Raw genomic sequence first — 26,694 nt, 5'->3', positions numbered from 1 at the left:
ACGTTGAGTGAGAGGTTATTTTCCTGACACCACATGTCCTGTTGTTTTTTGATAAAGAGCAAATACCTACGCATTTTTAACAGAAAAGTTGATTTATTTTATTTTATTTATTGGTAGTTTGTTCCGTTTTTGGGGAATCCTGTTTCCGTCCTGCACAGTAGGATGCGGGATGCACATTACATTGTGTGATCGCCAATATACCATAGAATAAGAAAACTCTGATATGATTGTCCATATAGATGGAGGGCATAGCGAAGGCTACATTGAAATGAGGGTAGTTTTGCTTGCAAGCTTCGTCGGTGGTCAGTCACAAATAGAGGGGAAGATAGCTCGTTAAAGTTGATCAAGACAGGCAAACTGGTGTAGTTGTCTAGCTGTTATTTGACAATTTACCAGCTCTAACTAATTATTCAAGTTAGCTAGCCAGCTGTCTTTGAGGGCTTCCCAAGCGCATGCATTTTTATTAGTTTGTGTCGTCGTCTCTAGTTACCACAGCCACAAAGTCATAATTATAGCTCAACCCGCCTATTTTTACAATTTATCTACCTAAAATCTGCAACTTTAACCACACTGCTAAACTTTTGCCTAACCTTAAATTAAGACCAAAAAGTACATTTTAGTTTTCATGAATTTTTACGATATACCCAATTTGGACTTTATGGCTTTGGTAACTAGTGACAACTGTTTATGTGCTGCGGCGGCCATGTTTTTCAACAATCTTGAAACGCGCATGCTCAAACGTAATTTCACTCGCAGTTGCGCCAACTCGGAGAGGATATTGCCGCTATCAGCATTGATGCATTTGATTTTTCATAACAAAAATACTTTTCTTGAGGACCCTGCACTCTTGGAAGAATAACAACAAAACGCATTTTGCAACCCTTGGTTGGAAATAACGCTTAATTTGCCATCATTTTACATGTTGTGTATTCTGACTGTTGACAATGCAAAGTGGAAGCGAGCGGGTTTGCAGAATTTTCAAGCGTCTTCTCTTAGCTAGGAGCAGAAACAAGAACCATGGCTAGGCCTCACAAATATATTCACAGTTGTTCACCAACCTGACAATAAGACAGTTCAGAATAGGCTCAAAGTTAAGGTTTGTGAGAAACTCATAACATTCGTGATATTCTTGCCATTAGTTAGCAAGCGAACATTGCTTGATGGCTGGCGTGGCAAACTAACGTTATAGTAGCTAGCTAAGTTACCGAGGGTACAAGACAGTTGGCTAAATAGGTACTTTGGCTATCAGTCTAGTGTGTGCCTATATCTTATTCAGATACAGCAGCTAGTGTGGGGGGTCGACAGCCACACTGGGCGTGGAACGAAACTAGCTAGCTAAGCTGGTTCCATAGCATAGGATTCTTTGCAAGAAGTCGTCGACTGCTTTGCTGGGTGAATGTGGGACAAAATGGAGACGCCAACGATTGTGTACGACTTGGATACCTCTGGGGGCTTAATGGAGGTGAGGCATGTCACCACAACGTTACTAATTTCAGTTAAAATGCAACCTTTTAAGTTTGTTAACTATCTAACTAGCGAGCCAAATGGACATGGTTAGCTAGATAGCAAGATGGAAGCAAATAGCTATATTTTGAGGCTGTAATTCTGTCCTAACGCCGTTGGCTAGGATGCAGTTGAAGACAAAACACCTATCTTTGCAATGTGTAACTAGCTAGTTTATGGGAAACGTGCTATTACTTGAACTATAGCTTAACTACAGTAAAATGTAAAACTATTTAGTTGTCAGCTGTTTTGATCACTGCTGCAGACTCAAACGTTACAGTAAATACCCTAGCTTCCATCAGTAGGCGATTTATAGTTTACTGACCTAACTAGCTATTATCAACAATTATGTTACTGACATGATACTGAATCATACACATAACTTTATTTGTTTGATGTGCTAGCAACAAGGTCAATAAACCTAAATGGGCAGTGAAGGTAGTTCAATTTGGCGATCCAGATTTCTCATACGTGTTCAACTTGTTACAGCAAATTCAAACACTGCTCGCACCCCCCAAGTCAGAGGATGGCGAAAAGAGGAATCGGAGGAGTGAAAGGGACGTTCGGAGAAAGAGCAGGGCCACCAACCACGACACCTGTGATAGTTGTCATGAGGGAGGGGACCTTCTGTGTTGTGACCATTGTCCTGCTGCCTTCCATCTACAATGCTGGTATGTGTGAAAATGATACTTGTATCCCACTAGCTTGGTAAGGATCGTGCATGGTTTGCTGGATTCAGAATGACTCTGCGGCTGTCCTGTTTAGACAATCCAGCTTCTTGAAGAACCGTGCCGTTGTGCAAAATTCCACACATGAGATGTGTTAAGTTAAATTCGGGGGGGGGGGGGTTGCTTTTCAACCATGCTACGAAGATGATTGTGACACAGGAACCAGGACTTGGTTAAAATTAGCCGCTAAATGGTTGCAGCCAGCCCCCGCGTAGGTCTGCTTGGCTCCAGGCGTCGTCTCTCACCAGCTCTGACTGAGAGAACGCTGGCTGAAAATGGAGTCGAGGCTGCTCTTCGAGCGTGTGCCTATGTTTACAATATGGCGACCTAAAAAGAAAAACGTTTTATTCCAGCGCCATTTTACCGACGTTTCGCTTGACATTTAACAGGAATATAATTATGGTATTACAGCTGATCCAACGTGCTTATAACTCGATTTGAGATGAGCATATTATGTGCATTTCGGGGACATCCATTTAGACATTTCCAACACACTGTTGTGCAAGATCTGGATATGTGTCATGTTGGTTGGTAGCTACAGTTTTTATCATATGAGCCAATAGTGCAGGTTTTGGTTGTGAGCTAGGCTACAGTACAAGGCTTTCCACATAGAAGACTGAGTATAATCTGTCTTTGCAAATAGAACATTTGCATATCCCCTTGGGTGGTCATTGACTGTAAAATGTGACATTGCTGGTAACTTTAGCTATGTGATTTTAATTTCAGTTCCATCATACAATCACATTGACAACTTCCAATGCAGTAGCTGTATATCTTCTAGATTAGAAACAACAGAAAGCATTCCAACAATTCATTGTGGTGTCTGGCTGTATAAACGGTGTAGTAGAATAGAATCATAGAATAGAGTTTATGAGCATCACAGCTAGGTGTTGTTCGTAGACCACCTAAAGCGAGACCAATTCAAGACCATGATTGTAGTTGTGTGAAATCGCCATGATAAGTTAAAAATGTTCTGTGTTCATATTTCAAGAACATGTTCTTTAGACATTCGGAATGATGAGATTAAATGCATGCTTATGGCAAATAGAGAGCCACTCTACATATTACCAGTAACCCAAATCTATAATAGATAAAATATACAAAATATGTTACAACTTCCCTGGTCTCCCCTTACTAACAGTGAGCATGAAACTTTCAAACAATTTCCCATTTTTCAATGAATGTAAAGGACACTAATATTACCAGTAAAGTAGGAAGCCCAGGTTTCAATAGGCCATAAGAAATGAATGTGTCAAGAAAGGAGTGTGGATATTTGCGTTGACTGAATGGGAGCTGTCTCTGGAAGCGTTTGAGTCTTCATTGACCGAGCAAAACATTTTCTGACACTAGTCTTGAGTACAACAACATTGTTGTTGGGCATGTTAGTAAGTGCTTAATTTCCCTGTGTTGGTGATTTAAAAGAAAGTAAAAACTGTTTTCAATATTGACTCCTGTTTTGGCAAGTGGGCACGCCAGGCAGTGTCACATTAATCCCACTAGATGGAGACAGGCATTTAGAAAAGAAGCTCTTCTAACAGTAAACACTCAAGCGTTAAAGTAAGGTTTGGCGTTAGGTATTAAAAGGTGTATTTTGATGTGCTATGTTGTGGTATTTCGAAACATAGACCTGTTCCAGCACAGGTCAATTACATCATCACAATACAGTACTCTCTGAATTGATCTCTATTTTGAACTGATATGCAGACAGGACACTTCATTTGTAAATTACCGCAATAAGAAACAATATTGTTGCTTTGATCACATCAGAAGATATCCTCCTCACAATCTCCAAAACACAACAGCCACAACAGCCATTTGTTTGGATGTTGTAAAGGACCATTCGCCGAAACTGAAGAGATATAGCTGGCTAACAACCACCTCTTCCACGTGGAAAAAAACGATGGACAGAAACCTGCTAGCTATCTGGGATTTTCTACAAGGAATCTGCCTCCCCCAAAAAAGCTTCTCCCAAGTGGGTGTGACACCTACTTCCTTTGCCTGCTGCACTGCTGCTTGGATTCCACCTGGCAATCTGTTCACTGTCTGCCCTGGCCTGTCGTCCCCCCCTTCTCACGAGCTTTCGCTCGCCTCCAGCACACACGCACTGTTGGGGTGAGTGACTCTGAACTTACAATGGCTAGCCCCAAGTCGTTCGATTATTTTATTGTGCTTTATGCTCTTTGCCTCATGAGTCCTGGAGGCTTTCTTGACTGTGAACGTGCTTGTTTACCCGACTGTGGGACAGACTGTTTGTTCCCACACTCGGGACTCTGACGCTATTGGTTACACAGACTCTTGGCCTCCCATCCTATTCTAACCACCTCTCTCCGGGTTTGTATTCACATTGCCTGATGAAATTACTGTACAATATGATCTTGTTGCCATCTAATGCACATTCAAATGTCATTAATCAACACTGCAGAGCTCTCCCTGTCCTCTGCTGTGCCCTGATTTGTATTACTGTTGATGATATCTAGAAATGTACATGTACACCCTGGCCCATGTACTGTTGCTAGAGCACAAGTCAGATTTGGGTCTATCTGCTTCACTGATTTTGCTTATTACCTAAAATCTAACCTTTCTGGTTATAACCTTTTTCGGCAAGACAGATATTCCAACGGTGGTGGAGTGGCAATCTTTACCAAGGAACACCTTCAGTGCTCGGTTGTCTCCACCAAGTCTGTCCCCAAACAATTTGATTAGCTGGTTTTAAGCATTAAACTTTCAAATAGCTCTTTGTTGACTGTTGCTGGGTGTTATCGTCCTCCATCAGCACCGGCCTGTACCCTAAATGCCCTAAGCTCTCTCCTGGCCCCTTACACTAAGTMTGAATTTGTACTGCTAGGTGACCTAAACTGGGACATGCTTAAACCACCTGACCAAATCCTAAAGCAATGGGACTCCCTAAATCTTTCTCAGATTATTACCAATCCCACAAGGTATGACTCCAAACACCCAGAAAAGGTTACTCTCTACTTGATTTTGTCCTCACAAATAAACCTGATAGGTAACAGTCTGGTGTTTTCTGTGATGACCTTAGTGATCACTGTTTTACAGCCCGTGTTCGTAATGGCTGCTCAGTAAAACGACCTGTACTGAGTTTGTCATATACTTGCTAAAATACTTTAATGAGCAAGCCTTCCTTCATGACCTGGCCTCTGTAAGTTGGTATAAGATGCTTGGACCTTCTTTTTTGATATTTTCAGTGTTATTGTTAGGAAACACTCACAAAAAAGAAAATGAGAATGAAAAACCGGTTCAGCCCCTGGTTTGTCCGTGATCTTGCAGAGTTACTCCACCTCAAGAATTGCGTTTGGCGAAGGGCTCGGCACACGCATACTCAGGCTGACTGRMYCTCGTTCAGGCAAATGAGAAATAAGTGCACTCAGGCTATCCGGAAGGCCAAAGTTAGTTACTTTAAGAAGCAGTTCTCTCTCTGAGTCTAACCCCAATAAGTTTTGGAAAATGGTTAAAGACCTGGAGAATAAACCCTCCTCCTCACAGCTGCCCATGTCCCTTAATGTTGATGATGGGGTTGTTACTGACAAGAATCACATGGCTGAGCTCTTTAATCACCACTTCATTAAGTCAGGATTCCTATTTGACTCAGCCATACCTCCTTGCCCGTCCAACATTCCCCCGATGCTCCTCCCTCTGTTCCCCCTGCCCGGCTACAACATTTCTCCTTGCAGGCGGTCACTGAATCCGAGGTGCTAAAGGAGCTCCTTAAACTTGACCCCAAAAAACCATCTGGGTCAGATGGTTTAGACCCTTTCTTCTTTAGGGTTGCTTCCCCTATCACCGCCAAGCCGATCTCTGACCTTTTTAACCTGTCTCTCCTCTCTGGGGAAGTTCCTATTGCTTGGAAGGCAGCCACGGTGCGTCCTTTATTTAAAGGTGATCAAGCTGACCCTAATTGTTATTGTCCAATTTCTATGTTGCCCTGTTTATTAAAAGTGTTGGAATAACTTGTCAATAATCAACTGACTAGCTTTCTTGATGTCTATAGTATTATCTCTGGTATGCAATCTGATTTCCACTCAGGTTATGGATTTGTTACTGCAACCTTAAAGGTCCTCTGATGTCACCATTGCCCTTGATTCTAAGGAATGTTGTGCTGCTGTTTTAATTGACTTGGCCAAAGCTTTTGATACGGTAGACCTTTCCATTCTTGTGGGCCGGCTAAGGGGTGTTGGTGTTTCTGAGGGGTCTTTGGCATGGTTTGCTAACTATCTCTCTCAAAGAGTGCAGTGTATAAAGTCAGAAAATCAGCTGTCTCAACCACTGCCTGTCACCAAGGGAGTACCCCATGGCCTGATCCTAGGCCCCACGCTCTTCTCAATATACATCAATAACATAGCTCAGGCAGTAGGAAGATCTCATCCATTTTTATGCAGTTGATAGTCTTATACTCAGCTGGCCCCTCCCCAGATTTTGTGTTAAATGCTCTACAACAAAGCTTTCTTTGTGTACAACAAGCGTTCTCTGCCCGTAATCATGTTCTGAACACCTCCAAAACAAAGGCTGTGTGGTTTGGTAAGAAGACTGCCCCTCTCCCCACTGGTGTGATTACTACCTCTGAGGGTTTAGAGCTTGAGGTAGTCACCTCATACAAGTACTTGGGAGTATGGCTAGACGGTATACTGGACTTGGTTTCCTCTATTGTAATCGCTCCTCTTTCACCGACGCTGCCAAATGAACCCTGAGTCAGATGACCATCCTACCCATGCTAGATTACGAAGATGTAATTTATAGATCGGCAGGTAAGGGTGATCTCGAGCGGCTAGATGTTCTTTACCATTCGGCCATCAGAATTGCCACCAATGCTCCTTATAGGACACATCAGTACACTCTATACTCCTCTGTAAACGGCTCATCTCTGTATACCCATCGCAAGACCCACTGGTTGATGCTTATTTATAAAACCCTCTTAGGCCTCACTCCCACCTATCTGAGATATCTACTGCAGCCCCAATCCTCCACATACAACACCCGTTCTGCCAGTCACATTCTGTGTAAAGGTCCCCAAAGCGTGCACATCCCTGGGTAGCTCATCTTTTCAGTTCGCTGCAGCTAGCGACTGGAACGAGCTGCAACAAACACTCAAACTGGACCGTTTTAACTCAATCTCTTCATTCAAAGACTCAATCATGGACACTGACAGTTGTGGCTGCTTTGTGTGTTGTATTGTTGTCCCTACCTTCTTTCCCCAATAATGTTTGTGCCATGTTTTGTGCTGCTGCCATGTTGTGCTGCTACTATGCTATGTTTTAGGTCTTTCTTTATGTAGTGTTGTGGTGTCTCTTGTTGTGATGTGTGATTTGTCCTATATTAAAATTGTATTTTTAATCCCAGCCCCTTTCCTTGCAGCAGGCATTTTGCTTTTTGGCAGGTTGTCATTGTAAATTAGAATTTGTTCTAAATTGACTTGCCTAGTTAAATAAAAAACACCCTCCTATACTCTCAAAATTGAATAGATGCTCTGACCCATGGTAAGTTGTTTGGCATTAGCCCTTATACATTTTACTTAGCAATTGATCCACGTTGGACCTATGAATAATATGACAAGCAGGAAAGTCCTTTTTTTTTAATGGCTATTTTTTTGTGGTTCCTACAGTAACCCACCATTGAGTGAAGAAATGCTGCCTCCTGGTGACTGGATGTGTCATCGCTGCAACTTCCGGAGAAAGGTGAGGTTTCAACAATACACGATACTCACAACAGAGATGTTATGCTTCAGATGTGTTAGCCTTCAGATGTGTTAGCCTGTTAACACCCATTTTCAATGTATCAATTTGAGTCAAAGTATTGCAACAACCCTAGTGGTGGTGAATACTGTCTGATCCTAGCTGGTCTCTGACTGTCATCCCCAGAAGCGGGAGCAGAAGGCTGAGCCGACAAATGGCCTGCTGGAGAGGGAGAGGCCCCTCTCCAAGCGCTCCTCCCCCCCAGCAGCTGAACTGGAGCGGGGCACCACCACCATTACTACCACTATGTTGCGCCTGGACAGGCTGCCCCCCGGGGTCGGAGCAGCAGGACCCGGCCTGCGGGTGGCTGCTGTACGTCTGGAGCGCCTTGAGCGGCAGGCCAGCAGCCGACCGGGCACGCCCACATCCAACGCCTCATCCACGGACATGGCCACCCCCTCGGAGGAGCAGAACGAGGCTGACGCGGAGATGGCCAAGGCAGAGGAGGTGGTGGTGGAGGCCCAGGGCTCGGAACCTGAGCGAGCCACCACCACCCATACCCCCACACCACGGCTCCTCAAGAGGCCCTTTCAGCTGCTCATTGCCGCTGCCATGGAGAGGAACCCCTCGCAGTTCCAGCTGCCCAACGAGCTCACCTGCACCACAGCACTGCCAGGCATCACTAAACAGAGGAGGAAAGAGGAGCTGATCATGAAGACTTTCAGGAGGCCACAGCATGAGATGGACCCCAATGGCCTCGTTCCTCTGCCAGTCAGGGTGTGCTTCTCCTGCACCAGGTATGATTAGTCAATCAAACCCAGTTATATCAACACAGATTATTCAAATACAATCTGTATTCAGGGAATCCAAATGGACTCCACCACTTATATTTTCTGAGTTTGTCTATATGTCTGCGTGCAGTAGTTGGTTGGCTGATTTTGCTAATCCAAGCTTACTCTCTTCTCTGTGCTCTTCTCTATCCTATAGGAACTGCAGAATGGCCCCCCTGGTTCAGTGTGATTATTGCCCCCTGCTCTTCCACATGGACTGCCTGGACCCCCCACTCACTGCCATGCCCACAGGCAGGTGGATGTGCCCCAACCATAAGGAGCACTTGGTGGTAAGTGGTGTAGCCAACCCCCCGGTGTCATCTGGTGGCCAAGCATCCTCATGCATGGAATTGGGGTTCAGTATTTTGGCATGCTTAAAAACAATACGGATATGGTGATATTTAGACAGGAATGGCTCTGTTTTCGCTGTACAGGGAAAAGGGTTTGTAGTTGTGTTTGGGTGATATCAAGAATCACCCATATGCAATAATATTGTGATATCTYTCAACCCTAGTATGTAGAAGTTATTCCGTTACTGATGTGACCTGTTCTCCAGCTGAGCTTTAGGGTCTGTAGACGTGTTACAAGTGCATAGTGTCTGGCTAAGGTTTGATTTGGGGTTGATTCAGGAGTAGACGTCGCTCTGTTCCTGACATGGCCTCCTGTCCTGTTCTCCAGCTGAACCGGCGGAGCCTGTCCCTTACCAGCCGTTGCAAGCTCTTAGACCAGTTCCAGGACAGAATATCCCAGCATGCAGTCAAGGTGGACTTCCTGCGATGGGTCCACCGACAGAACCCGCCTGTCCTCAGCGGTGTCCACCACAAGACGAAGGCGCTCAAGGTAGCTTACGCCCACTGAGTCTGTAAAAGCCATATAATGTTATGAAATCCGTTTTTGCTTTTCACTTTGAAATACTGTAGTGGTGATGAAAACAGATTTTCAACAAATGTATTGATTTGTCAACTAATCTGCATTAAGAATGAATGTGAAGAACCACAATGGGACTTCACTGCTCCTGTAAATAATATTGTGTGTGGGGGTGTTTGTTTGCCCCTCCAGGTACCCGACGCTATTAAGTCCCAGTACAAGAACCCCCCGGCCATGTTGGCTCCTGCAGCGGTGCGTAACGGGGAGCTGATCTGTAATGGCATCCCAAACCAGGACTGCTCCCCTCAGCATTTTACCAGCCAAGCGGAGCAACAGGAGGTAGGCATGACAGACACACAGCACAAACTCACCCACTAGTATCTGTCTACTACACTGGGATTCAGTGGTTCCTTTGGGCTGTGCCTGAGACGGCACTAAAGCACTTGATAAACAAATCACTGGACTCTGGCCCAGCTAGAAGACATGGGTCCAGACATGCTAGGAATTAACTGCCAATTATTGAATGTGTAATAACTGTAAATTGATGTTTATTTGGAGTTGCTGGATGGGTGAAGGTGCTTATTTTCACTGAAATGTTTTTTTCTTCGTTCAGTGGCTTAGAGACGTCATGGCGCTCCAGTGCAGCATCATGCGACATTTATCGGGCAAGCAGAAGTCCTCGTCAGACTGGGACTCTGAACAGGCAGACGTTAAGCCCTGTGTGGCTCTAGAGGAGAACAGCACTCTGCCCCTTGCAGAAAGGACAGCTTCTGCCCTGCCTGCCCCCTGCTCTAAGCCCTGCAATACATCTGATGGCTCCCAGGGGGCCCCTGTACTGAAGGAACTCTCGCAGGGCCAGGAGAGCTGCTGCTGCACGGTGAGGCCCTGTCTGAAGTGCAGGAAACCCAACGGACCCCTGATGGAACAGCCTGTACAAGCCAACGGGACGTTAGCGTGTGACGCTGCCTCAGGTGCCTGCAGACAGACAGAGCTCCAGCTGCACATACTCACCCCCCAAGCCTCACTCCCAATCTCTGCTCTGGGGCTGCCCAATCACCTGAGAAGAGGGGTTGTGGTTAAAACGGAGAGGGGCAGCCCCCTGGAGTCTTGCACCCAGAGAGGTTGTTCCCCATCGAAGTGTGCAGCTACAGGGCAGGATGTCAAGAGTCAGGCTTACGGGACTCCTCCAGGCAAGGCAGGGGCTCAGGCCACCCCTCTGAGCTGCTGCAAGGAGCTGAAGCTCGGCCCCAACCTGGGTATCCATGTCTTTACCCCACCCAGAGCCGTTAAAGACTCCAGCACAGCAAGCGAGCCCACCACCACACCTCCCTGTTTCTCCCTAGGGCCAGATCTAAAGGGCAGCTCCATGTTCCCTAGCTCCCTCTCCTCCTCCATAGCAGACCTGTCTGGTGGCATGAAGGCCATGATGGAAGGGGATGGGGGTATGTAGATACCTCAACACCGTTCTACTTGTACCGCTGTTTATAATTAGGCCTAGGTGATGAGCACCTCTTGCTGTCTAGTTTAAAAWCATATACTTTATTCAACAACACAAAAGTTAAAACAGTGCATTAATGTATTGGCCATGCTGATTAAATGGCCTGTAATGCTGCTTACAGATGGCTGTGATACAGGATTGCTTCAAGCGAAGTCTATGATGATGTTGAAACATGTTATTGTTCATACAGAGATGGAGCTGAGTAACCTGGATGAGGAGTTGGTCAAACTCCTGGCCTGGCAGAGGATACAGCAGCTGTTTCCCCCCAAAGTGCCCCCAACCCCCCAAGGCAGCGGTCTAACCGCTCCTCCCACCACCACCGTCGCCCTTAAACCTCAGTCTCCCGCGCCACGCACAGAGGGTAAGACCCCGCCCCACGTCTGGCAGTTTCATTTTAGGGTCATAGGAATGTTACACAATAAAATGTGTCATTCCTCCAAAGTAATCCTCCAAAATCTGTCCCGATCACAGAAGAACAGAAGGTGCAGGCGAGAGCAACGTTCTATCCACTCATGGGGAAGGGAGGAGCCATTAACATGTCTTATAGGACCCTGTACATAGGAGCTGGTAAGGACCGCCCATGCTGTATTATGAAATACTGTGATCTTTACTCAACATGGAACAAAGTCTCATCAGTCTTTCTCTCTCTGACAACCCTCTGTAGGTGCTGACATGGATGTGTGCCTTACAAACTATGGTCATTGTAATTATGTATCTGGAAAACACGCCTGCATCTTTTACGACGGGGTAGGTTGTCTAGCCTGTTTGAAACACTGATAGATTGCCGAACAAAGTATTTTACACCTTGCTATGAGCTGAGCAGTGAGCAATATTTGAAATAACAGTAGCACTACAGACATGACTGATGGTTATCTTGTACCTGTGTGTAGAACACCAAGCACTACGAGCTGCTCAACTACAGTGAGCATGGGACCACGGTGGACAATGTACTCTACTCCTGTGACTTCTCTGAGAAGGCATCCCCCAGCCCGGTTAGTGGCCTGGTCTCCAAAGTGCAGGGCATTGTCCGTAAGTAACACACACATCTCAGCATATATACACACACACTTACCAATTTTGCTGAGTTTGAAACGCCCTATCTCCTGTGTGCAACATGTGGTTGGTTGTTTTGCCCCATCACCTTAAACCTGTAGAGATGGGGTTTGGCCAGCGCTGTGTGTCTGTAGGAGACTTGAGTGACGGTGCTCTCTTTCTTCAGGCCATTGTAAGATGAGAGAGCAGGAGGAGGGGGCTGAGGCAGTACCCAGCCCCAGGACTGGCCTGATTCCATCAGGGGGAGTGATGAGTTGCCAGCCCCAGGGAGGACCCAGGCTCTCCTGCAACTGTAAGGCCAGCAGTTCCAGCCTGATCGGTGGCAGTGGGGCCGGCTGGGAGGGCACAGCGCTGCTCCACCACGGCAGCTACATCAAACTGGGCTGCATGCAGTTTGTCTTCAGCATTGTTGAGTTCACCAGCAAGCAGCCCAAAGAAGAGGGAGCCACTGGCACCGCCAATACCACCCCTGGCAATACCACCCCCAGCCAAGAGGAGGCAGACAAACAGACTATCAAGCTCCACCAAGTGCACCTCGGTTCCATAGCCCAAACTCTCTCTCTTTCACCTCTTTGCAGTCAAACCTAAGGGAACCCTACAGAGCTGGTTGTTATATTTTGTTTATACTTTCGCATTAAATTCAATCTCAAATCTGTTATTTAGATGTCAATTCCTCTCGAAGATCATTGGACTTCAAATATTTCACTCATTTTTGCCAGTCTAGTTATACATGTTATGTAACATTTCCTTATTTTTCAGCCAGCTCATGTAGCCCAAACATTTAATTTTGTGATATTGAAATTGTAGTACTCACACATTTTTGTTGATGTGGCTAAGTTAGCACCACAGGTAGCAAGCTATACATTCATGCTCCCTAACATGCTTATACACACATTTGTATGTACAGTGTATTAATGTCAATATGATTGGTGCTTTTCAATTGGATATCCTGTACATAAACCATTGTGCAATTTTTTTTTAAGCATACAGTACTTCCCATTGACTCTTTCTTTTGATATTTGGTAGGGTTGCAGAAAGGTTTGTTGAAACCCGAGTCCTGTGTGCTCCATGCTGAAATCCATGGTGTAAATAGTGTCGAAACGTTTCAGCTCTCGTTTTAACACTGTAAATAAGTGTTGTTTGTCGGTTTTTGTCTGTCTGGTAAATACAGAAAGATTTTTTAAGAACAAACTTAAAAATGCTTCGTGCTGCATTTTTGATAACTTTGAGACATGGGTTCAACAGTCTAAAATGCTATTCAGTAATAAATCTTGAGTGAACTTTCCAGTAGGTGGTGGTCATGTACAGCTAGCTCTGGCAAAGAGGAGTTGCAATTTACACTATATATACAAAAGTATGTGGACACCCCTTCAAATTAGTGGACTTGGCTATTTCAGCCACACCCGTTGCTGACAGGTGTATAAATTGAGCACACAGCCATGCAATCTTCATAGATAAACATTGGCCGTAGAATGGCCTTACTGAAGAGCTCAACTGACTTTCAACGTGGCACCGACATAGGATCCACCTTTCCAACAAGTCAGTTCGTCAAATTTCTGCCCTGCTATAGCTGCCCCGGTCAACTAAGTGCTGATATTGTGAAATGGAAACGTCTAGGAGCAACAATGGCTCAGCTGCGAAGTGTTAGCCCCCACAAGCTCACAGAACTGGACCGCCGATTGCTGAAGCATGTAAAAATCGTCTGTTCTCGGTTGCAACACTCACTACCAAGTTCCAAACTGCCTCTGGAAGCAACGTCAACACAACTGTCGGGAGCTTCATGAAATGGGTTTCCAGGGCCGAGCAGCCGCACAAGCCTAAGATCACCATGTGTTGGCTGGAGTGGCGTAAAGCTCGCCACCATTGGACTCTGGAGTGATGAATCACACTTCTCCATCTGGCAGTCCAATGGACAAATCTGGGTTTGCTGGATGCCAGGAAAACACTACCTGCCTGAATGCATAGTGCCAACTATAAAGTTTGGTGGAAGATGAATAATGGTCTGTTTTACATGGTTTGGGCTAGGCCCCTTTTTTCCAGTGAAGGGAATCTTAACGCCACAGCATACAATGACATTCTAGACAATTCTGTGCTTCCAACTTTGTGGCAACAGTTTGGCGAAGGCCCTTTCCTGTTTCAGCATGACAATTTCTCTTCCACCAAACTTTACAGATGGCACTATGCATTGGGGCAGGTAGTGTTCTCCTGGCATCCACCAAACCTAGATTCGTCCATTGGACTGCCAGATGTAGAAGTGTGATTCATCAATCCAGAGAATGTGTTTCCACTGCTCCAGAATCCAATGGCGGCGAGCTTTACACCACTCCAGCTGACGCTTGGCAATGTGCATGGTGAACTAAGGCTTTTGTGCGACTACTCGGCTATGGAAACCCATTTCGTGAAGCTCCCGACGAACAGTTCTTGTGCTGACGTTGCTTCCAGAGGCAGTTTGGAACTCTAGTGAGTGTTGCAACCAAGAACAGACCATTTTTACGCGCTTCAGCAATCGGTCCCATTCTGTGAGCTTATTTGGCCTAACACTTCGCAGCTGAGCCATTGTTGCTTCTAGACGTTTCCATTGCTACCACTTACAGTTGACCGATGGAGCACCAGCAGGGCAGAAATGTTATGAACTGACTTGTTAGAAAGGTGGCATCCTATGCCGGTGCCACGGTGAAAGTCGCTGAGCTCTTCAGCAAGGCCATTCTACTGCCAATATTTGTCTATGGAGATTGCATGGCTGTGTGCTCGATTTCATTCGCCTGTCAGTAACGAGTTTGGCTGAAATAATAAAATCCACTAATTTGAAAGGGTGTCCACATACTTTTCATGCAGTGTATGTATGTCTAAGGGTGAAACCATTTTGCTCGGATTTGACTGTTTTATCTTCCATGGCCGTGCCCTGAGAGAGCGACTCCGGTTTGTCCAGTTGCGCAATCACCAGATAAACAAACTGAATCCACTATGAAGCTGATAAGGGTGTGTTTATATTTTCACAGGAGCTCTCCAATGAGTACAAATTAGCTTGCTTACACTCTTGAAAGCAAATGTGTTTTCACACAGGAGAGACAAGGATGTATACTTTTTTGCTTGTTGTCGGTTTGGTAGTTGGTATTGCATATATTTATCACAGTGTTGTGGTTAAAGGAAAGAGATGCAAAAGTAAAGCAAAACTGCATGGGAAAACTGTCATCGTAACTGGTAAGTCCTTTTCCAGTGATTTCATTCCTATTTTATTAGCAATGTTGGATAATCAAGACCAAAGATGAAAAGAGCATGTTTTTTTGATCTTCCCACCGGCATAAATGTAAGAGTAATATCATAAACTTATATTATTCACCTTCCCATRTAAGGTTTTCCTTTAATACTTTTTGATGTCCACTTTCTCCAGGAAGTAACACAGGCATAGGGAAGATGACAGCGCTAGATCTGGCCAGAAGAGGTGCCAGAGTCATCCTGGCCTGCCGCAGCAAACAGAGAGCTGAGGCCGCGCTCGCTGACATCAAGAGGGTGAGAGGAGATTGAACTCTCTTTGACCAGTTTAGCCCCTATAATGGCCAGTAGTGTATGGCTAGTCATTTTTTGTTTTTCTGCAGCGGTTTTAGGATTTCTCTCTTATAATTTGTGTGTATGAAAATAGTACAATAACATAGAAATGTGTTCTATAGGAGAGCGGGAGCAATGAGGTGGTGTTCATGCAGCTGGATCTGGGGAGTCTGAAGTCTGTTCGCGCCTTTGCTGAAACCTTCCTAAAGACTGAGCCCAGACTCGACCTACTCATCAACAATGCAGGTGTGGCTTGTAGTGGTTGTTTGCAGCAGCGCTACGACCCTCTTTCAATACACGCAACCTTGTACGACACTATTAATGACATTGCATTTAGTCATGTACAGACCAGTGGAGGACCATCCTCAGTGAATTTCATACAAATATATTTTTAACCATTTAAAAAGTAATCCTTTTTAGATAAAACTTTACTAAATATAATCACATCTCACCTAATAATTGATTAAAACACACTATTTTGCAAAGAAGGTCTACAGTAGCCTCCACAGCGCTCTGTAGGGCAGCACCATGTTGTAGCTTGAGGACCGCTAGCTTCTGTCCTCCTCTGGGTACATTGACTTCAATACAAAACCTAGGAGGCTCATGGTTCTCACCCCTTTCCATAGACTTTCACAGTAATTATGACAACTGCTGGAGGACATTATCCAACCTACCAGAGCTCTTGCAGAATGAACTGTTGTCCACCCAATCAAAGGATCAGAGAATTAATCTAGTAATGAAATCATAAGCTACAGCTAGCTAGCACTGCAGTGCATAAAATGTGTTGAGTAGTTGACTCAAAGAGAGAGACGACAGTTGAACAGTTTTGAACAAATTAATTTATTCCAAATTGAAGGAGAAGCAAGAGAGAAATAGTATATTTTTTTCCAATGTCACTTAGCTAGCAAATGCAGCCAATTAGTTTAGCCTACTGAAACGCCCTGCTCAAACAGAGGGATGCTATTTTAGCCAGCTGGCTATGACTATCCAACACAACACTGGAACTCTTCCAAGTCAAGGTAAACTTCTGGATTTACAAATTTACTGCCACCGGGGCCCACCGGTGTAACTGCTCACTGACTGTATACTGTAACGTTACTGCATGATTGTAGCGGGTTTACTAACGTATTAGCTATGCAGCTGTCTATGACGTTACTTTAGCAAATATGGTGACAACGATGTAGGCTGTATAGCGGTTTGGCTTGGAACGTTGTTTTTTTTTTTTTTTTTTTACAGGGATTAACATACCTGAATTTGTCCAATAGAAACTCTTGTTTGCAACTGTTGGACTAATGATTACACCCTAGATCAGCTACATGCAGGCAAGAGTGTGCAAGGCGGTATTGAATGTGTCACTGTCTGTCTATGTGTCACTGTCTGTCATAGGCTAGGTTGTAGCCACCTCATGACATGATGGGTATAGGGAAAATGTTAGTGTCATGTAGGTTCTTAAACCTATCGCCGTTACATTGAACTGGGTGAATGGAATATGAATGAGAGTCATCCAATATGCTGTAATAGAAATAAGGCCATGCTCATGTAAAAAAAATCATCCTCCCTCATCTTAAATGGCGCTGACCGCTACTGGTACAGACAGCCTTTTCCAGATGGACTTGAAGTTAGTGCTTAGTGAGGTGTCACAAGAGCCTGTGTACAGAGCTGGAACATTTCATAGAGCTGGAACATTTCATAGAGCTGGAACATTTCATAGCGATTGAACATGCAGCCAAGGTGTTGTAGGCTACAAATTATGCTCCAGCCAAAAGAGCTCGCTGGACTGCTGTCTCAAATAACCAAGCCCGCCAACCATGGCACATGGTAATATCCTGACACCAGTGTAGACATTTTGGAAGTGAGGCAGCTGGTATCAATCTGAGTAAAACATGTTTTGTAGTATTTAATGAACCAAAATGGAAATAGTTACTTCCCCTTTGTTTCAGGTATTTACATGCCAGGCACCACAGAGGACGGCTTGGGGATGATGTTTGGTGTCAACCACATCGGTCCCTTCCTGTTGACCAACCTGCTGTTAGACCGTATGAAGGAGTGTGGTCCGAGTCGAGTGGTCAACGTGTCATCCATCGGTCATAACTTTGGCACCATCGACTTCAACTGTTTGAGCACTCACAAGGAGTTAGGAGTTGGAAATTCTGCCACAGATGTTTTCAACATCTACACCAACAGCAAGCTGTGTAATGTTCTCTTCACCCATGAGCTGGCCAAGAGACTGGAGGGCACAAATGTTTCCTGCTACACCCTTCACCCAGGTGAGTGCACTATATACCAATTATGTATGAAATCTTCATTGTGCCGAAGTATGGGTTCGAAGGACTTGTCCTGTATTGATTAGTTGAAACGCAGTATTTGTATGCATCCCCCGCAGTGTGGGTGGAGCTATAGGAGGATGGGCTCATTGTAATGACTGTAGTGGAACGGTGTCAAACACATCAAGCATATGGAAACCACATGATTGGCTCTGTTCCATTTATTCCATTCCAGCCATTACAAAAAGCCCATCCTCCTATAGCTCCTCCCAAGAGCCTACTCTGATCCCCATGTGTCTGAATAATAGTACATTTATTGGTTTGCAAGTTTTAACCAACATAAACGTGGGTTTATTTTGTTTTTCAGGAGCCATCAACTCTGAACTGTTTCGCGACGTCAGCAAGGTGTTCATGATTCTGATGAAGCCTTTCCTCATGTTCTTCTTCAAGGACACTGTGGCAGGGTCTCAGACCACCCTACACTGTGCCCTGCAGGAGGGCCTGGAGCCCCTCTCTGGATGCTACTTTTCTAACTGTACAGTCAGGAGCCTCTATGCTAAGGCCAGAGACAACGCGGTGGCCAAGAAGCTATGGGAAGTCAGTGAGAGTCTGAGTGGCCTATCCTCTTAAGAAAATCACTCTGAATCTCCAGTTTTAACTGGACTTCAACCTACTAACCAATATGCTGTGTTATTTCAAAACAAAACTGTAATTCTTTCAGTTTTGCTTTATAAAATGTACATGAATAGAAGTGTATGGATGAAGCGCTTGCTTTTTCTTACCTAACATTGATTTATGGGACATTTAATTAGAGACGTTTTTATTTATATTTCTTACAAAACAGTAAATAAACCTAAACTGTTAAGAATGTTTGTCTTGATTGTTTTTGATGGCTCAAACTACTATTCATAGCTTCTGCCTAAGTATGCTCCTAACCATTTATCAGCTGAATTAGAATTTAAAGATAGCACTCATGCCTGCCCTGCAGAGAGAGAGAGAGTGATGAGCATGAAAGCTTCAGTAGAAGAATCCAAACAAAGCTAAAATGTCCCTGTGCAGTCCAATAGGGTGTGGTTTAAGCTTTCCCGCAACTCAACAGAAAGTAGAGCTCTGCGCAGCAGAGTAACCATGAGAATAACTGGACAGTAAGGAATTCTAGACCATGAGAATAACTTTACGGTAAGGAATTCTAGAGGGAGCAGTGTGCTCTATGGGTTATATACAAGAAATACACCTGTCCAGTTCCTTTGCATCAATGCAGGATGAAAGAAAGGCTGTGAGGAGATGAAGCTACTTAAGACTATTGAGATGCACCCTGAACTCCCATCAACCCATAAAGTGATTACGGATGAATGATGGCTCGTTTCCTCTCAGCTATTTACATTCAGGGCAACACAGAATACTGCTTGGGGATGATGTTTGGTGTTAACCACATCGGTCATTTCCTGTTGACCAACCTGCTTCAGGACCGTCTGAAGGAGTGCAGTCTGAGTGGAGTGGTCAACGTGGCGTCCCTGGGTCATAATTTTGGCAAAATTTATTTAAACTGCTTGAGCACTCAAGGAGTTAGGGAGTTGGCAAGTCTGCCATGGATGTCTTTAACATCTACAGCAACAGCAAGCTGTGTAATGTTCTCTTCACCCATGAGCTGGCCAAGAGACTGAAGGACACAGTCTCTGTTACCTACTTCAGCCTCCACCCTGGTCAGTGCTGCTAAGTCAGGTGTATAAAGCTTTTGAATGTAATGGTATCTACAGTTTTCAAGTTAGTTCTACCTTGGTTGAATGTAAAGTAGAATAAAATGCCTAATGTTCCAGTCCAAGCTCTCCTCTGTCCTGGCACCCCAATGGTGGAACAAGCTTCCCCCTAATATCAGGACAGTGTAGTCCCTGACCATCTTCCGACAACGTCTGAAAACCTACCTCTTTAAAGAGTATCTTAAATAAATCCCACAACGATATGTTGTCTCACCTAGCTATCTTAAGATGAATACACTAACGTAAGTCGGTCTGGATAAGAGCGTCTAAATGACTAATATAGATTTTTTTTTAATATGTTTTATGAATGGATAACTTGACTTTAGTGCTTGTGTTTTTTGTCTCCTGGGTTTAATCTAACCTGAGCTGGGCCGTTACGCAGACACTGTATTATTAATGCTGTTGAAGGTCATGTCCATGTTGTTCTTCAAGAACACTATGTTGGGGTGTCAGACCAACCTGGATGAATGAAGACAGYTTGTCTGTTRAAACATTGGTTATTAGGTTATTAAATTATTGCATCTGACCTCCTAGAGTGTGCGGCTCTCCTTTTCTTTTTCAGGGGTGTCAGACCAACCCCTCTCTGGACGCTACTTCTCCAACTGTATAGTCGTGGCCAAAAGTTTTGAGAATGACACAAATATTAATTTTCACAAAGTCTGCTACATCAGTTTGTATGATGGCAATTTGCATATACTCCAGAATGTTATGAAGAGTGATCAGATGAATTGCAAAGTCCCTCTTTGCCATGCAAATGAACTGAATCCCCMAAAAACATTTCCACTGCATTTCAGCCCTGCCACAAAAAGACCAGCTGACATCATGTCAATGATTCTCTCGTTAACACAGGTGTGAGTGTTGACGAGGACAAGGCTGGAGATCACTCTGTCATGCTGATTGATTTCGAATAACAGACTGAAAGCTTCAAAAGGAGGGTGGTGCTTGGAATCATTGTTCTTCCTGTCAATCATGGTTACCTGCAAGGAAACACGTGCCGTCATCATTGCTTTGCACAAAAAGGGCTTCACAGGTAAAGATATTGCTGCCAGTAAGATTGCACCTAAATCAACCATTTATCGGATCATCAACAACTTCAAGGAGAGTGGTTCAATTGTTGTGAAGAAGGCTTCAGGGCACCCAAGAAAGTCCAGCAAGCGTCAGGACCGTCTCCTAAAGTTGATTCAGCTGCGGGATCTGGGCAAAACCAGTACAGAGCTTGCTCAGGAATGGCATCAGGCAGGTGTGAGTGCATCTGCACGCACAGTGAGGCAAAGACTTTTGGAGGATGGCCTGGTGTCAAGAAGGGCAGCAAAGAAGCCACTTCTCTCCAGGAAAAACATCAGGGACAGACTGATATTCTGCAAAAGGTACAGGGATTGGAATGGGGTAAAGTCATTTTTTCTGATGAATCCCCTTTTCGATTGTTTGGGGCATCCGGAAAAAAGCCTGTCCGGAGAAGACAAGGTGAGCGCTACCATCAGTCCTGTGTCATGCCAACAGTAAAGCATCCTGAGACCATTCATGTGTGGGTTTGCTTCTTAGCCAAGGGAGTGGGCTCACTCACAATTTTGCCTAAGAACACAGTCATGAATAAAGAATGGTACCAACACATCCTCCGAGAGCAACTTCTCCCAACCATCCAGGAACAGTTTGGTGACGAACAATGCCTTTTCCAGCATGATGGAGCACCTTGCCATAAGGCAAAAGTGATAACTAAGTGGCTCGGGGAATAAAACATCGATATTTTGGGTCCATGGCCAGGAAACTCCTCAGACCCTAATCCCATTGAGAACTTGTGGTCAATCCTCAAGAGGCGGGTGAACAAACAAAAACCCACAAAATCCAAGCATTGATTATGCAAGAATGGGCTGCCATCAGTCAGGATGTGGCTCAGAAGTTAATTGACTGCATGCCAGGGCGGATTGCAGAGGTCTTGAAAAAGAAGGGTCAACACTGCAAATATTGACTCTCTGCATCAACTTCGTGTAATTGTCATTAAAAGCCTTTRTAACTATACTTCAGTATTCCATAGTAACACCTGACAAAAATATCTAAAGACACTGAAGCAGCAAACTTTGTGGAAATGAATACTTGTGTCATTCTCAAAACTTTTGGCCACGACTGTACAGTCAGGAACCTCTAAGGCCAGAGACGGCACGGTGGCCAAGAAGTTATGGGAAGTCAGTGAGAGTCTGTGTGGACCAGTGAAAACCTCCCCCTGTGACTCAAGCTCTCCTTTGTGTGCAAAATGATTTTTGACATTTGAGTTGACTTACCCTTTAAATCAACCAACAGTTTCAGATATTCTAAAAGTGCTTACTCATGTGTGATTCGTATCTAGGATTGATCTTGTGCATTAACTTCTAAGCTCTTAGGCCTACCCCACGTGACTTAGGGTGTTCCACTCTGCCCCAGTAGGTATCATATCTGGAACATAATGAAAGGACCCACCCAAAACTGTGGATGTTGGAATCAATTCAATCATGAAGTGGCAAACGGAATGAAGAAGCATAGGCTTACTGGGCAATTCAAGACTGATGCGAATAAAGTACATGTTCCTCAATGAAGCTGTTGTGTATTCATTGGTGGTTGTATAATAACTGTGCCAGCACCTAACAGTGCATCCATTCATATTTCAGATCATGCATTCTCATTACTCACCCAGCTCTCTACATGTGTGTCAATTGAGCCTTGGGAAGAGCATTTATAGATCATGTGGATATAGCAGAGGAGCTGATGCTGTTTGTTGCCTTGATCATATGGATTGGAGTAAAAAAACGGGTGAAGAGTACTGAAATATCCTACTTAAGTAGAAGTAAAATTACTGGTGTAAAACAACTACTCAAGTAAAAAGCAGCTCATTTAAAAAGTACTCAGAGTAAAAGTAATTGAGTTACTTTTAAAATATAAAAATGGACCTTGATAATTAGCTAAGAGTACCTGAACGTTGTTACACATGATCTTTTCCATGCATTAAATTGAAAAAGGAAGAGGGAATGAATGTTCAGTAGTAACTAAGTACATTTTTTTTWTTTTTTATAACAAAGTACTGAAATATCCTACTCGAGTAGAAGTACTGTTACTTTAATTACATTTTACAAAAGTTTATGTAAAATGACTGACTGAAAAACACTCAAACTACAAGTACTCGGATAAACGACTCAATTACAGTATAGAGAGTAGTTGGGAATTAGTTACTTTACACCTTTGCAAAAAAACATAGGCTAGCAAAATATGTAATGATGCCTGAATCGTTTGTGATTGGGAATATTTAATTATTCAGAGTGATTCACTTGAATGAATTAGAACGCCTAAAGAGGAAATAAACTACTACACTGCCCACAAATGGTTTAGATTAGAATGTATACCCTCAATATGGAGCCGATTTTCATGCAGATTACAAATACGACATCTGGTGGAATACTTCCGTACAGCAAGTATAAATTAAACCCGGAAACGCTTGGCGTAATAAAACAAAAACGGCGCATGCAGCAGCAAGTTAGTCTGCTGAACTTTGATAGCTTGCAAACGACATTACCTTACCAAATTTAGAAACAACGGTCGGTGCTGTAATAATATATTTTTTTAAATTTGCGTTGTATTTGATACTTTATTACTACTTGTTCAGCGGGTCAAGATGCTGCTGTGTGACACTGAAAGGGAAGACTGCTTTTGTAACAGGTTAGTTAGGCAAATTTTGTTGCCTTGCTACGTGATGGGGACTGTTTTAGTGTGCTCACGTTTCAAGTGCGTTCATGCTGAAGACCTTTACATTCAAATGTGTTTTGTTGTTCCCTAGAGAGCAACACTGGTATTGGAAAGGCTACTGCTTTGGATTTGGCCAAGAGAGGTGCCAGGGTCATCCCTGCCTGCCGCAGAAAACAGAAGGCAGAGGCGGCTGTCTATGATATCACAAGGGTTAGAGGGGAGCCTTATAGATAAAATAAATAATGTAAATATAAGATTGTGGAGTCGGCATCTCAATGCATACTGATCAGAGATTTGTTTAACCTGTCTGAAAATGTATGGTGTTTGAAATCCACTGTTTGATTCCTCCTCTGTTCTATAGGGAGCTGGGGGAATGAGGTGGTGTTTATGCAGCTGAATCTGGGGAGTCTAAAGTCTGTTCGCTCCTTTGCTGAAACCTTCCTAAAGACTGAAACCAGATTGGGCCTGCTCATCAACAATGCAGGTGTGGCAGAGGGAATGTAAACATTAATTCCCAATACATAAAACATACATTCTCTATTAAATTAACCCTAATGAATCATGGATAAAATAATTCTCATTTGAAGACAACTACATAAATACTTGGCCATTATGTGTTTCCTAACTCCGTCTGATCTCACTGTCACCTTGTTTGCCTAGTCACTTTTACCCCTACCTACATGTACATACTGTATTACCTCAACTCCCTCTTTTTTTTTTAGCAAATATTTGTCTTTTTAGCTCTGCATTGTTGGTTATGGGCTCGTAAGTATTTCAAGGTAAACTCTACACCTCTTGTATTCGGCGTGTGTGACCAATAAGATTTGATTTGTTTTAGGAATGCCGGGGCCTGGCCACACTGAGGATGGGTTCGGCATGGCGATCGGGGTCAACCACCTAGGTCACTTCCTGTTGACCGGCTTGCTGCTGGACCGTCTGAAGCAGTGTCAACGTGTCGGCGCACCTACACCGGCTAGGCTCTGTGGACTTTGCCCTCCTGGGTACCCACAAGGATCAGTCCAGGCCAGTCCACCTGGCTTAACTTCACGGCCTACTGCCACAGCAAGCTGTGCAACGTGGTCTTCAACCAGGTGCTGGCCAACCGCCTGGATGGGACAAGCTTTCCACCTACAGCCTCCACCCAGGTCAGTAGCTTTCCACCTACAGCCTCCACCCAGGTCAGTAGCTCTCCACCTACAGCCTCCACCCAGGTCAGTAGCTCTCCACCTACAGCCTCCACCCAGGTCATAGCTTCCTCTCAGCTGCCACCGCAGGTCAGTAGCTCTCCACCTACAGCCTCCACCCAGGTCAGTAGCTCTCCACCACAGCCTCCACCCAGGTCAGTAACTCTCACCTACAGCCTCCACCCAGGTCAGTAGCTCTCCACCTACAGCCTCCACCCAGGTCAGTAGCTCTCCACCCACAGCCTCCACCCAGGTCAGTAGCTCTCCACCTCACAGCCTCCACCCAGGTCAGTAAGCTCTCTCCACCTACAGCCTCCAACCCAGGTCAGTAGCTTCACCTACAGCCTCCACCCAGGTCAGTAGCTCTCCACCTACAGCCTCACCCAGGTCAGTAGCTCTCCACCTACAGCCTCCACCCAGGTCAGTAGCTCTCCACCTACAGCCTCCACCCAGGTCAGTAGCTCTCCACCTAATCAGCCTCCACCCCACGGTCAGTAGCTCTCCACCTACAGCTTCCACCCAGGTCAGTAGCTTCTCCACCTAAGCTCCACCCAGGTCAGTAGCTCTCCACCTACAGCCTCCACCCAGGTCAGTAGCTCTCCACCTACAGCCTCCACCCAGGTCAGTATCTCCGGCTTGGAGAACCTAGAAGGGATTCTTCTTACTTTGTTTTACATTTGAGCTTTTCTGTTCGCTATATACAGGCTGTTTGATGGTTAGTATTTGTCAAGTGTGTTTTTATACAGCAGTACGGAGTTTGCAAAACACTGCAGACAATGCATTTTATTCTATTCCATCCTATCCCATAATAAACCACCATTTCTATTCCCTCCTCTCCCATAATAAACCACCATAGGAGTCATTCACACTGAGTTTGGTCGCAATCTGAAAGAATGGCAGAGGCTCTTTCTGGATCCCATCACCAAGCTCTTCATGGATATTGAGAGGGTAGCTCAGACCACCCTGCACTGTGCCCTTCAAGAGCGTATCGAGCCGCTGAGTGGAAGCTACTTCTCTTCCTGTGCACTACAGGATGTCGGTGCCAAGGGGCAGGATGATGCTTTGGCCAGGAAGTTGTGGGAGGTGATTGAGAGGCTATCCGACCTGTCCTGAGAGACTGATTCTAGCCATGGCAAAGATTTTGGAATATACTGACAAGATTTTGGACACTCCTTCCTCTCTAATGATGGGAATCAATGTCCGTGAAGGCAAACGCAGGCGGGAGGAGGTGGGAGCAGGCGTCTCACTCTCTCACTCACATCATGCCTTGACTAATGCCTTGTTATCACCAAGGATAGCTTGTAACTTATGATTTTGCCTTGTATATTGGAATTCATTCCTTTTGCATTGTTATGAAATACTTGCATTTATATTAGTTTAAATGACCATTTATTGATCTTAGTCAGCAATAACTCACATCATGCCTAGACTAATGCCTTGTTATCACCAAGGATGGCTTGTAAACGTATGATTTTACCTTGTATATTGGAATTCATTCCTTTTACATTGTTGTTAATTATTTGCGTTTATATCAGTTTCTAATGACCATTTCTTGATCTTAGTCAGCAGTAACTTATACTTGCTTGCACATTGCTATTTATCTTTATGGAATCAGTTAATAGACTGTTAATAAACACATTTCTACAAAGTATGAGGCCAGGTGAGTAATATAACGTCCCCCTACACCACTGATTCAAATGTTATTTTTGCATGGTTAGAAGAAAGGGAGGAGTTATTTCTGTCGCTTTGCCTACTTCTCTATGGCCACGGTTCCCAGGGGCCTTTAACAACACGGAGTGAAGGCATGTAAAGTGAACAAAATCACTTTCTACACTTTTAATCTACACTGGTTTTGTAGCACAATGCCATAGAAAAGGAATTGATGATTAAACTTTCCCACAGTTATCAGTCCAACCATTCATTACATTCACTGAGACAGGGTAGCTACACTTAAATACTCACCATGAACTTGCAGAAAACTCGAAGGAACTGCAGTTATGGTATGTCATGACAACACTTGTGTTCAGCACAGGGTAAACAAAGATGGGCCCAACCCAAGTAGTGCTCCT

At 44.5% G+C, this 26,694-nt stretch overlaps 2 protein-coding genes and 1 pseudogene across 4 annotated transcripts; all 3 read left to right on the top strand.

Annotated features, from left to right (window-relative positions):
• The first annotated feature begins 603 nt into the window (after positions 1-603).
• On the top strand, positions 604-13,158 carry LOC111960711 (PHD finger protein 12). 3 transcript variants are annotated; one of them, XM_023982886.3, is made up of 13 exons: positions 604-1,462; positions 1,993-2,174; positions 7,849-7,921; positions 8,108-8,715; positions 8,906-9,038; positions 9,427-9,588; positions 9,808-9,954; positions 10,229-11,057; positions 11,304-11,474; positions 11,585-11,680; positions 11,778-11,860; positions 12,004-12,142; positions 12,333-13,158. In XM_023982886.3, the coding sequence occupies exons 1-13, from the start codon at positions 1,397-1,399 to the stop codon at positions 12,752-12,754; spliced, it is 3,111 nt and encodes a 1,036-aa protein (XP_023838654.1). In that variant the 5' UTR covers positions 604-1,396; the 3' UTR covers positions 12,755-13,158. The 3 variants fall into 3 exon arrangements, with proteins under 3 accessions (XP_023838654.1, XP_023838652.1, XP_070295059.1); XM_023982884.2 differs by having other exon boundaries at positions 605-1,462; positions 8,105-8,715; XM_070438958.1 differs by lacking the exons at positions 604-1,462; positions 1,993-2,174 and adding an exon at positions 2,191-4,343 and having other exon boundaries at positions 8,105-8,715.
• Positions 13,159-14,551: 1,393 nt separating this feature from the next.
• On the top strand, positions 14,552-18,844 carry LOC111960710 (dehydrogenase/reductase SDR family member 13). Its single transcript, XM_023982882.2, has 5 exons — positions 14,552-15,367; positions 15,558-15,676; positions 15,835-15,958; positions 17,653-17,979; positions 18,344-18,844. Exons 1-5 carry the CDS (start codon positions 15,214-15,216, stop codon positions 18,604-18,606), a joined length of 987 nt encoding a protein of 328 aa, XP_023838650.1. The 5' UTR covers positions 14,552-15,213; the 3' UTR covers positions 18,607-18,844.
• Positions 18,845-19,331: 487 nt separating this feature from the next.
• Positions 19,332-26,274, top strand: LOC111957916 (uncharacterized; annotated as a pseudogene).
• Positions 26,275-26,694: the final 420 nt, after the last annotated feature.

This window comes from Salvelinus sp. IW2-2015, linkage group LG4p, assembly GCF_002910315.2.
Source record: "Salvelinus sp. IW2-2015 linkage group LG4p, ASM291031v2, whole genome shotgun sequence".
In the NCBI taxonomy this organism is placed as follows: Eukaryota; Metazoa; Chordata; class Actinopteri; order Salmoniformes; family Salmonidae; genus Salvelinus; species Salvelinus sp. IW2-2015.
This window is presented reverse-complemented; position numbering and strand designations above follow the sequence as displayed.

Excerpts from the sequence above, each read along its gene's own strand:
- LOC111960711 (XM_023982884.2), top strand. The coding sequence starts at position 1,397 with ATGTGGGACAAAATGGAGACGCCAACGATTGTGTACGACTTGGATACC. Across the intron at positions 11,058-11,303 it reads CATGATGGAAGGGGATGGGG|AGATGGAGCTGAGTAACCTG; the intron begins GTATGTAGATAC and ends TTGTTCATACAG. Across the intron at positions 11,861-12,003 it reads CCTGCATCTTTTACGACGGG|AACACCAAGCACTACGAGCT; the intron begins GTAGGTTGTCTA and ends ACCTGTGTGTAG.
- LOC111960710 (XM_023982882.2), top strand. The coding sequence starts at position 15,214 with ATGTGTTTTCACACAGGAGAGACAAGGATGTATACTTTTTTGCTTGTT. Across the intron at positions 15,368-15,557 it reads GAAAACTGTCATCGTAACTG|GAAGTAACACAGGCATAGGG; the intron begins GTAAGTCCTTTT and ends CACTTTCTCCAG. Across the intron at positions 15,677-15,834 it reads CGCTCGCTGACATCAAGAGG|GAGAGCGGGAGCAATGAGGT; the intron begins GTGAGAGGAGAT and ends TGTGTTCTATAG.